Source organism: Salvelinus namaycush, chromosome 12 (genome assembly GCF_016432855.1).
Source record: "Salvelinus namaycush isolate Seneca chromosome 12, SaNama_1.0, whole genome shotgun sequence".
NCBI classification, from domain to species: Eukaryota; Metazoa; Chordata; class Actinopteri; order Salmoniformes; family Salmonidae; genus Salvelinus; species Salvelinus namaycush.
The window spans coordinates 1,780,000-1,793,379 of record NC_052318.1 but is presented as its reverse complement, the minus strand read 5'-3'; the positions used below and the strand labels follow the sequence as shown (position 1 = coordinate 1,793,379).

Below are 13,380 nucleotides of genomic sequence, written 5' to 3'. Positions count from 1 at the left end.
AGGATCTATATTTGACTGCATTGTGCAAACCCCTGTCTAATTTTGTTGGTTTAGAGCATGGTTCTCCAGTGCAGTTCCTGGAGAGCTACTGTCCTGTAGGTTTTCGTTCCAACCCCAGTTTTATCTGACCTGATTCAGTTTATCAACCAGCTAATTATTAGAATTGGGTGCTCTAGATTAAGGTTGGCTCAAAATCCTACAGGACGGTAGCTCTCCAGCTACAAGGTTGGAGAGTCCTGGTATGAAGCACAAAGGCTTCATGGATTCCAAAGGAGCTCATACTCCTTTGCAGAGGACTACAGCGGAGAAGTGGCTACTCATAGCGAACCTACACAAGCTACTGTGGAATCCATGCCCGCATACTTTTTTTCTGTTCTACCCCAGTAGCCGGATGTTGCTCTGACCTGGTGGAAGTGTTGCCTGCCGTGTCCACAGCCGACTGGCCGGGAACTCTGCAGGGATCCCTTCCCAAAGGGGTCTAGAAATGGCTTCTCCACCCTAGATGAAGAGGTTCCGGTGCCTTATTCCCTGGGGGCAAAGACTCCGGTCATTCATCATCCACAATGGATACTAAAGCTAGTTCGGGTCCATCGGGAGCCATCGCCCTTCGGTCCTCAAGGGGTTTGCGAAACCACTCAAGGCGAAAGAACCAGCTGTTGTCATTGGCAGGTCTATGGTAATCAACATCTTGGTTCCTGGGGCAAAACCCCTGTGCTATCTTGTATATCTTGTAGCATGAGTACAGGACATAAAAAGCCTACTTCCGACCGTTCTGCGACAGCTACCGGGAGCTGACACTGCCGTAGTCCATGTAGGGTCAAACAACAGGAGGGCTCGGCACTGCTGAAATTGCCTCTTCAGGATTGGTGTCCCACCCACGGGACGGTTGAGCTAACGTGATTAGCAAGACGTAAGGAACAAGAGAATTTCCTAGGACATAGCCATGTCTTATATGGACAGAAAGCTTAAATTCTTGTTAGTCTAACTGCACTGTCCAATTTACAGTAGCTATTACAGTGAAAACATACCATGCTATTGTTTGAGGAGAGTGCACAGTTATGTACTTGAAAATATATATATTGACCAATTAGGCACATTTGGGCAGATCTGATACATTTTGAACAGAAATACAATGGTTCATTGGATCAGTCTAAAGCGTTGCACACACACTGCTGCCATCTAGTGGCCAAAATCTAAATTGCGCCTAGAGTCCTAAATCAGATAATGGCCTTTCTCTTGCATTTCAAAGATACAAAAAAAAGAGAAACGCATGTTTGTTTCGTTACCTTTTACCAGATGTAAAGTGTTATTCTCCTACATTAATGTCACATTTCCACAAACGTCAAAGTGTTTCCTTTAAAATGATATCAAGAATATGCATATCCTTGCTTCAGGTCCTGAGCTACAGGCAGTTAGATTTGGGAATGTCATTTTAGGCAAAAACTGAAAAGGGCCCGATACTTAAGAGGTTTTAAGTATTCAGACCCTTTGCCATGAGACTCGAAATTGATTGATAATTATTGAGATGTTTCTTGGAGTCCACCAACTTGGAGTCCACCTGTGGTAAATTTAATTGATTGGACATGATTTGGAAAGGGACACACCTGTCTATATAAGGTCCCACAGTTGACAGTGCGTGTCAGAGCAAACACCAAGCTATGAGGTCGAAGGAATTGTTCGTAAAGCTCCAAGACAGGATTGTGTCGAGGCACGTATCTGGGGGAGGGTACCCAAAAAATGGCTGCAGCATTGAAGGTCCACTAGAACACAATGGCCTCCATTCTTAAATGGAAGACGTTTGGAACCACCAAGACTCTTCTTAGAGCTGGCCGACCAGCAAAACTGAGCAATCGGGAGAAGGGCATTGGTCAGGGAGGTTACCAAGAACCAGATGGTCATTGATCGAGCTCTAGAGTTCCACTGTGGGGATGGGAGAATCTTCCAGAAGGACAACCATCTCTGCAGCACTCCACCAATCAGGCCTTTATGGTTAAAGGGGCAGACGGAAGCCACTCCTCAGTAAAAGACACATGACAGCCCACTTGGTGTTTGCCAAAAGGCACCTAAAGACTCTCAGACCATGAGAAACAAGATTCTCTGGTCTGATGAAACCAAGATTGACCTCTTTGGCCTCAATGCCAAGCATCACGTCTGGAGAAAAGCTGGCACCATCCCAACGGTGAAGAATGGTGTTGGCAGCATCATGCTGTGGGGATATTTTTCAGCGTCAGGGATTGGGAGACTAGTCAGGATCGATGGAAAGATGAACGAAGCAAAGTACAGAGATCCTTGATGAAAACCTGCTCCAGAGCACCCAGGACCTCAGACTAGGGTGAGGGTTCACCTTCCAACAGGACAACGACCCTAAGCACACAGCCAAGACAACGCAGGAGTGGCTTTGGGACAAGTCTCAATGTCCTTGAGTGGCCCAGCCAGAGCCTGGACTCGAACCCCATCGAACATCTCTGGAGAGACCTGAAAATAGCTGTGCAGCGACGCACCCCATCCAGCCTGACAGAGCTTGAGAGGATCTGCAGAAAATAACGGGAGAAACTTGCCAAATACAGGTGCGCCAAGCTTGTAGTGTAACGGATGTGAAATGGCTAGCTAGTTAGCGGTGATGCGCGCTAATAGCCTTTCAATCGGTGACGTCACTTGCTCTGAGACCTTGAAGTAGTGGTTCCCCTTGCTCTGCAAGGGCCGCGGCCTTTGTGGAGTGATGGGTAACGATGGTTCGTGGGTGACCGTTGTTGATGTGTGCAGAAGGTCCCTGGTTCGTGCCCGGTTCGAGGCGAGGGGACTGTCTAAAGCTATACTGTTACAGTAGCATCATACCCAAGAAGACTCGAGGCTGTAATCGCTGCCTAAGGTGTTTCAACAAAGTACTGAGTAAAGGGTCTGAATACTTATTTAATTGTCATAAATGTGGAAAAAGTCAAGGGGTCTGAAAACTTTCCAAATTACCTGTAGTTCATCTAGGAAAACTAAAGTTCCAAAGACTGGGCCTAATATGGTGTATAAGAGGTCATTCAAGAACTTTTGTGGTGATTCCTATGTTGCTGATGTAAAGAATAGTTGCTGGTCTGTGGTGTGTAATGAATTGGGATTGGGAGACTAGTCAGGATCGATGGAAAGATGAACGAAGCAAAGTACAGAGATCCTTGATGAAAACCTGCTCCAGAGCACCCAGGACCTCAGACTAGGGTGAGGGTTCACCTTCCAACAGGACAACGACCCTAAGCACACAGCCAAGACAACGCAGGAGTGGCTTTGGGACAAGTCTCAATGTGCTTGAGTGGCCAGACACTGCACTTGACATATTTATGAAATTGCATATTCCTGTTACTAGGTAGCATGCACCCATTAAGAAAATGTAAAAACTGTTAAATCCCTGTATTTGTATTTATTATGGATCTCCATTAGTTCCTGCCAAGGCAGCAGCTACTCTTCCTGGCATCCAGCAATATTAATTAAGGAAGTTGTACAAATGTAAAAACATTACAATACATTCAACAACAGATTGATGAGGAATTCAAAAACATTGTATGGTTAAGAGGAATGAGGCAAAAGAAACGGCTAATATGTCTGGCTGCATTACCGATTGGCAAACGTATTGCGTATTGAGAAAATGTTGACTCAACAATAAAAAATAAACTACTATGAAAGCAAGATATTTGATATAAAAAAAGATGGTAAAAAGCTTTGAAGCACCTTAAATAAAAACTCGGCTTCATCATTCATTGAATCAGACGGCTCATTCATCACAAAACCCACTGATATTCCCAACTGCTTTAATGATTTGTTTAAATTGGAAAGATTAGCAAATTTTAGGCATGACATGCCAGCAACAAACGCTGACACGGAATTATATCTGATAAAATTATTTGAAAGACAAGAATAGTAATTTTAAATTCTTGTAAAGTGAGTGTGGAAGAGGTGAGAAAAATATTGTTGTCTATCAATGATGACAAGCCTATTTTACTAGGCAAGTCAGTTAAGAACAAATTCTTATTTTCAATGACGGCCTAGGAACAGTCGGTTAACTGCCTTGTTCAGGGACAGAACGACAGATTTGTACCTTGTCAGCTCGGGGATTCGAAATTGCAACCTTTCAGTTACAAGTCCAACGGTCTAACCACTACGCTACCCTGCCGCCCCATGCTACACAATTGCGCACATTCGACTTTGTGTCCAATAAATCTTTAACTCATTACCTTGACTCGTTCTCTGTCCAATCTAACGTGACCCTGCTGTAAATCAAGCAGACAGATGATCAACATCAATTATCTGCTAGGGATGTTAGATCTAATATGGACCACGGCACAATGGTCTTCATCGGGTTAACGAAGGAGACAACAAAACATTCTGGACATTCCACGCAAACAATATTTTCCCCGCACTTTGGCTGTTGCATCGAGTGCTGTATCACAACAGCTGTTTGTCACTTGACTGTCATTCAGAAAATACATTTGATGTGTGAAAATATCACAACTTAACTAAAACAGCTGGACAAATGCTCATCCAACAAGTATTATGCTGAATTATTGAAGAACCACGTTAATGACTTTATATTTTGGTTTTAAATATCAAGTTAAGAATATATCAGTTAGAACCAATCGATTTTGTAATCACATACATTTTTGATTTGTGTGCCCATGAAAATTATACTCACACCAAACACACCAAACACTAAATGTTAATAATCTCTCTTGGGTAGGGGGCAGTATTTAGAAGTTTGGATGACAAACGTGCCCAAAGTAAACTGCCTGTTACTCAGGCCCAGTATTGGATAGAAAACACTCTTAAGTTTCCAAAACTGTTAAAATAATGTCTTTGGGTATAACAGAACTGATATGGCAGGCGAAAACCTGAGGAAAATCCATCCAGGAAGTGGGATATTTTTGATGTGGGTACTTTTCTATTGAACGCCTATACAGTATGTATTTGGATAGGACCCAAATTGCAGTTCCTATGGCTTCCACTAGATGTCAACATTATTTAGACATTGTTTCAGGCTTGTATTCTGAAAAACGAGGAAGAATGAGAACATTCTTTCAGTGGACTCTAAATGAACCAGAGCGGTTTTGAGCGTGTGACCGATTGCGCACCGTTCGTTGTTTTTCTTTTCTATTGAAGACGCTATTGTCCGGTTGAAATATTATCAATTATTTAGACAATAGACAACCTGAGGATTAATTATGAACATCGTTTGACATGTTTCGACGAACTTTACAGGTACTATTAGCATGTTTTCATCTGCATGTCGTGACCGCCTTTGAGCCAGTGGATTACTGAACAAAACGCGCCAACAAAACTGAGGTTTTTGGGACATAAAGAGGGACTTTATCGAACAAAAAGAGCATTTATTGTGTAACATGGACTCTTGTGACTGCAAACATATGAAGATCATCAAAGGTAAGTGATTAATTTTATCGCTATTTCTGACTTTTGTAATTCCTTTACTTGGTTGTAAAATGTTTTAAATGCTTTTGTGTGCTGGGCACTGTCCTCAGATAATCGCATGGTATGCTTTCGCCGTAAAGCCTTTATGAAATCTGACACAGCGGCTGGATTAACAAGAAGTTCATCTTTAAGCCGATGTAAACACTTATATATTTTATGAATGTTTATTATGAGTATTTCTGTATTTTGAATTTGGCGCTCTGCAATTTCACCGAATGTTGGCCAGGTGGGACTTTACCGTCCCACCTGCCCATAAGAAGTTTTAAGTAAGTTACAGTGCATTTCCAAAATCGCCATACAAAGAACTGTCCGAGCAAGATCCAGGATTCTTACCGGGTTCAAGTTCAATGTCTCATTTAACAAAAAAATTGTTAATATATTATATAACAACAAACACGGCCATAAATGCAAGGTAAGAAATGTAGTGTTTTATGTCACACGATTTTGGACAAATTTGTCAAGACACCAACCATGAGAAAGGGTTAAACTGAGTTTGTGAAATTAACTTGTGAATTTTATTGAATGTTCCTTATATCAATTACTAGTTATCAACAGCTGTATCTGTAAGTTGTCCACCGCAGGAAATCCTCACTGGTACTCTATCTTATAGAAAGACCCTTAGGCGATGTCAGAGGTGTTACTGTGTTTCCCGGCGTTATACCTATCGCGGACATTACCATTCGATGCACTGAGTCACATTATTAGAAATCTCATGCATCCGTTTGACAAGTTTGAACATAGGAATGTGTGTTGTAATACACAGTACACCTCCATTAGGATGAGATCAATCCTTATTCTTTCATTTAGTCATTTTCAATGTGTCATTATTTCTATATAGTCTACACTTTCTCCTTCTGAACTTCTAACATGGGTAGGATGGGTGTGGCTTTGTGACAATGACCGCAAGAACAGCCACTCAGGGATTTGATGCAGTTACACCTCTCACATTGCCTGAACAAAAACAATGATTTTCTATAGAGTTCTGATTTAATCTAGGCCCTAATTTTTGTTCAGTTACCCTGAGGTGGACAAATTAACATAAGGCTTTACACAAGGCTAAGAGTTTTAATACAAATACAATGAACCTCACATCTCAGTTGGATCTTCCCAGCAAATGCAAATGTTCCTACAACATTGGGAAGCTTAATGTTCAAATGGAGACCCAATTCTGTTTCCAGATAATGTTAGCAGGACAACATCCCTGACTTATGTTGGAACCTCCTGCACTCTATCCTCTTTATCCTTTAAGAATGATCGCTCATTTGGGAGTAAATCTTCTCCTTTTGCAATCTTGTCCAGAATCTCAGACTCTTCCTTTATTTTCTTCAACCCAACGATCCGATCCTCGAAGCCTGGCTTGCGTTCGTCCTCCTCTGTGCGAATGAGTATGTCAATGTACTCCATAGTGGAGAGAGAGCTTGGTTTCAGGGCAACATCATTAAGTCTCTTGAGACAGTCAGAAGACTGCGTGATCAAATTCATCAGCGCGTCCTGGATCATGTGAAACTCATCCTCAAGCTTATCCAGCATCTCCTTGGTTTCCATAGATTTGCCCCACGCCTTCATGAAGTTGTCCTTCAGTTCTTGAATAGTCTTTTTCTCAGTCTTTGTTTCATATGTCAACAAGACTTGTTCCCTGTCGTGGTCCGTGGAAGAGCATTTTTCTGGACATATGGTGCAGTTGCCATCATCATCCATCACGGCACAACTGTTGGTGTCATCCTCAATTGGGAGGAAGCAGCAGGTGTGACATGTGAAATTGCATATCTTGCAGTTTGTCGCAAAGTCCTGGGCTAATTTGCTTCTCTTCACCTGCAGCACATTTACCTCGGTCTCAAAATTTTTGTTTTGTTTCATGTTCTCGTCCTCGTTCTCCAGACACTGTTTGAAGCTTTTGATCTCACTTAGCTTTGACAGACCTGCTGTGATCTGAGGGGTCAGGCGTGTCATGGTCTTCTCCAGAAGCTCACGTTCTTCCAGAACTTTCTTTGTCAGGGTTAGATCTTTACTCTCAATGCTTTCCAGTGCTTGGAAAAATTTCTTCATCTCCTTGAAAGTTGACCTCCATTGCTCTGGACACTGGGCCTTATGATCATCATCAGTATCATCCTCTTCAGAGCTGCTCTCCGTCTCCTTTGAGAACAGAAATGAACTGTTGAATTTGAAATGGGTTGGTAGCCCCTTCTTGTCTTTCTTACAGGGCAGATTTGCAGCTTTGATGGCCTCTAGCACCGGTATGTTCTTCCCATCAACAAATGTCACAAGCATCAGGATGTTTTCAGCAACATCCTTTCCAAAGATGGACAGGATGGAATCAAAGATGTATCTCTGGGAAGGACTGAGACGAACAAGTGGTGCCTGCACTACAAAGCAGACTGCATCAATGTGATTAATCCCTAAAGGATGACACAAGAAATCCTTCACCATCCGGGTGAGCAATTTATCTTGAGCCATTCCTCTGGTGTCTCCGAACCCTGGTGTGTCAATGATAGTCAGAGAATAAGGAATCTGAAAGCCTGGCTGGTTGTAGAGCTCGTATGATGTCACAACCACAGTCTGGCTCTCAGCCTGTGACTTGTTGGTCACCTCATGGATGAGCTTAAAGCGGTAACAGTCTTCCCACTTTACCCCAAGAATGTAGTTTATCATGGTATTGACCAGAGTTGTTTTTCCTGAACCTGTGGCCCCCAGAAGCAATATCACCTTGTTATTCCGTTGCTCAACTTTCCTCCCAAATCTGTACTGATCAAAACGTTCATTTCCACCCAACTTCTGTTCCAGATTCAGCCAATGGATTGAGGGGTTGCCCTTTTCCACCTTCTGGGATTTTGTGAGGAATTCCTCACTTTTTGCTCCGGTTGATTTGCTTGTCTTCGGTTGGGGATCAGAGACCCTAAGGGTAGTCAGCACAGTCTCAGGACTGGGTTCACTATTCCCTGCTTTGCCACAGTTAGCAGAGACTCTGATGCTGTATGCAGTGTCAGCCTCTAGTCCTTCCAGTGTACTCTCTCTAGTGGTGGTTTTGATGGCGTGCCACATCTGGTTGTTTATAGCATTTACACTCTTTCTGTATTCAACCACATAACCAATGACGTCAACATCATCTCCCACCATGGTAGGAATGTCCCAGGTCACTCTGATACTTCCCGATTCTATCCTCTTCTCTGTGGGTGGTCCAGGGGGGCTACATGGGCGGGTCCTGAAGTATTCTGTCCAGTCACTGGAGAGGCTCACACCAGGTCTACACACTGCCTTGCAGCTAAAGCGGTACTTTTTGTAAGGGTCCAAACGACTGATGGTGACCTGGTTAGTTGTAGCATCCGATTTGACCTCGGTCCACTCAGAGTCAGCCTGCTCAGCCTGGTACAAAACCTGGTACGACTCCACAGAGGTAACACCAAGGTTGGGAGGGTTGACTTGCAAGTGGACACAGTCATGCTCCAGATTTTTGATGGTGGGAACACCTGGCTTTGATGGCAGCTCAAACTGTGGACTCAAAAGTGTCCCTCTTTCATAGACATGGATGGAGGACGCAGTGAGGTGTTTGTTTGGAATTGATGCAATGCAGAATGCAAGATTTTCTCTGCCTTTGTTTGACTCTTTGAAGTCTAGGAACAGATTTATGGTTTGCCTGGTTAGGGTCGTTACCTCCCCCGAGCGAAACCACTTTTCTGCCGTAGTCTTCCCGGCTGCGTTGGGGTTGTAAGGTATCAGTGAAAAATCACTCTTAGATTCTTCCAGCAAGTAGTTCTCCAGGACTACCAGATACTCTTCTTTCTCCTTCAAATAGGAAAATGCAAAACACACTACATAATCATTAGCTTGATCAAGCACTATTCCATCCAATTCACTGCTTGAGTACACAACTTGTACCTCTTTCATTATGTCAAGGTAAGAGCTGACAACATTCATCTCTCTCTCTCTGTCGTCCAGGTACGTGATCATGAGGTCATTCTGGAATGGAGAACGTTCTTTGCTGTTGAGCATTTTAATCAGCTCTTCCTCCTCCATTCCTCCTCCTCTTATGTTGGGAAGAACCTTGCAGAGAACTTTCTGGAACACCATCTTATACTCTGAGCACAAGTCCCTGAATGTGTTGAGCTTGGCTCTGATTTCAGGGAACTTAATAGCCATGTCTTCCTTCATCATGTCCTGGCATTGTACATCAGTATTGTCCAGTCCGTCCAAGATTCGCTGTGCGCGACGCACCAGGTTAACACTGATCTGCCTGACTAGCTGGGCAGCTGCAGAGTCCAGGTTCTTGAGAGGATAGAGCCAGACGGTCATGGGCACAGCATGTTCTCCATTATCCCCTAGGCGACTTGGCAGGCCAGCATACACCTTGATGGCATCTTCAAATGTGACAGGGTTGTTTTCTAGTGCAAAATCACCATGGAAAGTGCAGTTGAATTTATTGGCCTTTTTCTTCTCTTCCTCACTCATCTTCAAATCTCCCTCCCCTTGTATTGATGTGAGAGGGATCTTTTTTATTGTGCACAGCAGGTTTCCCTTGATGTCCTGGTGATTTTCTCCTGAGGAAACCTCTTGGTCAAAAACGAAGAAGGCCTGTGCTCCGTAGAGCAGGCCAGTCACCACATGGGTTGCAGAGCCCTCTTGGAAGACATTACAATGTTTCACATTTCCTGCCCCCAGGTGGTCCATGGTCAACTGCTCGAAGCGAGTGGTGGTACGGTACTGCAGAGAAACCCTAGACTGACGCTTTGAGGTCTTTTTGTCATGTAGGAATTCAGCAGAACCCTTCACACTGACTAAGCCACCAAGAAAACTGGCCTCAAGAGATGCAGACACATTCAAAGCTTCTGACTTGTCTTCAGTTGAGTCTGAAGCAATGATTTTGAAGTCAGTGTTCGGTTTTGGACGGACATTGATGTGTTTCTGCAACACCTCAGAATCCCAGAGAGTGATACCTGCAGTTTAAAGAGAATGACCAAAGAACGTTATTGTGAAAATAATACTCCAACATGTACATGAAAAATTATTTCTATATGTAAACATGGTTTCATTCAAATAACTAATTCAAGGTAAATATTGAACTCAAAGTAAATATTCTAGGTGTCAACCCATAGTTAGAAAACCTCCACCTCCTACACTCAGAAGTAAAGAGTGCTCTGTAGCACCATTTGAACCAGTCTGGAAATGGGTTCTATCTGGAGCTTCTTTCAGGTCAAATAGAACCTTTGTTCCAAATAAAAAGTGCTATTTGGAATAGAGTTCTAGCTAGAACCTTTTTTCAGATGGTACCCTACAGGGACAAATGGTGCCACATTACACTCTCAGAAGGGAAAAAAAAGAGTGCCATCTTTGCCATTGACAGAATCACTACTATATGAACACTTCAAAAATAACCTGCCATCACTCTTTTGTCCCAAGTGCGTCCTCTAACTTTTCTTACTCTGTGGTGACCATAGAGATGCACCAGAAAGCTCGTCTCTCTCTGCAATGGCTGATTCTGTGACAGCATCATTTAGTGCCCAAAAGCCTGTTTTAGCATGGGCAGCGCCATTCAGGACTTTCACCATTTGAAGTAGTCAACTGGGAGATACTTCCTTTGGGTTAAGGAAGGATTACATAATTCAATCTGGGTCCTCAAGATGGATCAGACAGAATATAAATCCCTGCCACCTGGTGAGGTTAGCATAGGGCTAACGTATGCCATGTTATCTGATGGGACAAGCTACAATTTAGCGTTCTGTCACATGCAAGTAAATCAACAATTTTTATGAGCTGAGATGCATTTTGAGCTGGAGAAACTGTTTAAATGTAAATGGTGGCTTATGTTCACAATTATGGCCCCAATGTCTTCTACTTCTATGAGTGTATTAGCAGTTTATAAATAAACTGTAAAGGTGTATACCCCCACCTACTATGTGGAGTGTGTATAGTCTGAACAGGTATAAAGCCAAGGTTGGTGATTTACTGACATCTGCAGTTATGGAATGTTTGTTCAGAAGTGCAATTCATTGGCTGACCCCTCCTGCTGATTCTTCCTAAATCCATAGTAACTACTTTAAAATGGTGAAAGCCCTCAATGGTGTTCCCCCTGCTAGAACAGTGTGCCCTCTATCCAACTCAATGGTGGAAACACTGTCAATGAATTTAAGATGATGCATATTGATTACCTCCAAACCAAAGAGGAATAGTTTCCTGTACCTGGGATGAGGACATCTCTACGACAGTCATACAGCATCCCCAGCTGGAAGGGTCGGCCCAGAGCGGCTAGCTCGATGGTCTCCAAGTCAGACATGACTCAGTGTTCTGTAAACATATCAGTACTGGGGTTACTTCAGCAGCCACGGTATTAGAACATTTCAACAGATCATTTGGCTGTTAACATAAATACTTGTTTTTTTGCTCATTGCCCAGGCAATGCAGCGTGTGTAAAAATCACTGATACAATATGTTATGCAAACATTTGAGTCACTCACATTTTTGTCTCCCAGTCTTCTGTTGGATTGTTTATTTTAATGAAGGTAATAAAATAAAATAAATACTGCATAGCGCAAGTGATGTGTGGTTATGAAAACTGAGACTGAAATGTAATTTTTTTAAATAATATCATCAAAAGGGTCGGTACTGGACCAAATATATCCAGGGCTGAAGCCCCGGAAGCCCAGGCCTAATGACGCCACTGGCCAACATACTTCGTCTGGTCAAGGCACATGTACATTTGACAAATAAACATGTTTTGCATTGAATGCTGGTGTTATAAATTGCATTGTGGCAACACGGATTGTAGACAGGGAGGTGGGCATAATGAGCCTGTCATGAATATGTAATTGCAATGAGGAAATGTGTTTTTGAAGGAAAGAAGGAAGGAAGGAAGGAAGGAAGGAAGGAAGGAAGGAAAGAAAGAAAAAAGAAAGAAAGAAAGAAAGGAAGGAAGGAAGGAAGGAAGGAAGGAAGGAAGGAAGGAAGGAAGGAAGGAAGGAAGGAAGGAAGGAAGGAAGGAAGGAAGGAAGGAAGGAAGGAAGGAAAGAAAGATGGGAAGGAAGGAAGGAAGGAAGGAAAGAAAGATGGGAAGGAAAGAAAGATGGTTAGAAATAATAAAAGAAAGACAGAGAATGACAGCACACCACCTGGCATAATGTTAAAGGCAGTGAGGCATGTGAAGTTGCAGAACAAATCAATCAGGAATACAGCGAAGGATTTTTGACATAAATTACTGTACTCTGATTCGGTATTGTCAAAAGGTTACCAGAGAAGAAGTTGAAAGTCAGACAGCCACGCCAACAACAGTGGTTGGCTAGTCAAAGCCACGGCAGGTTTTTTTCACCTGATTTGGAGATGCAGCTTGTTCAGTGTACTACTAGGTCAGCTGACATTTATTTTGGTCTGTCGCCAATTGAGATCAGAAGACTTGCCTACCAGTTTTGCTGTGGCACACCAGCTGAAGTTCGCCCCAATGTGGGCAGAAAAAGGCGGGCTCGGAGTGGTTTACAGGCTTCTTAAAGCGGCACCCAATGCCGTTGCTCAGAAAGCCAGAGGCAACTAGCCTTGTCAGGGCAAGTAGCTTCAACAGAGAGAAAATGTTCATGCTTTCTTCGACAATGTAGTAGAAGTGCTAAAGAGATATCAATTTGGACCAGGAGACATATGGAATGTTGATGAACCTGGGAACCCTCGTCACACTGGCTGAAAGAGGAACCCTCGTCACACTGGCTGAAAGGGGAACCCTCGTCACACTGGCCTGTGCCGTCTCAGCCACAGGGAATAGTATACCTCCATATTTTATATTCCCCCCGTGTCAACTTCCGGGATCATTTCCGGATCACTGGGCAGCAAAGGAGGGGAAAATCTCTCTGGGTGGATGAAAGTTGTGCACTTTGTTGACTTCCTGAAACATTTCGTTGAGCATACAAAGTGCTCAAAGGAGGATCTCTGTTTACTCCTTTTGGA

At 43.2% G+C, this 13,380-nt stretch overlaps 1 protein-coding gene across 1 annotated transcript; it reads right to left on the bottom strand.

Moving 5' to 3' along the window:
- Window positions 1-6,004: 6,004 nt before the first annotated feature.
- On the bottom strand, window positions 6,005-11,728 carry LOC120056730. The gene is made up of 2 exons (XM_039004936.1): window positions 11,635-11,728; window positions 6,005-10,391 (listed from the first exon to the last, which is right to left on the bottom strand). The coding sequence occupies exons 1-2, from the start codon at window positions 11,726-11,728 to the stop codon at window positions 6,670-6,672; spliced, it is 3,816 nt and encodes a 1,271-aa protein (XP_038860864.1). The 3' UTR covers window positions 6,005-6,669.
- Between the last annotated feature and the right edge of the window lie 1,652 nt (window positions 11,729-13,380).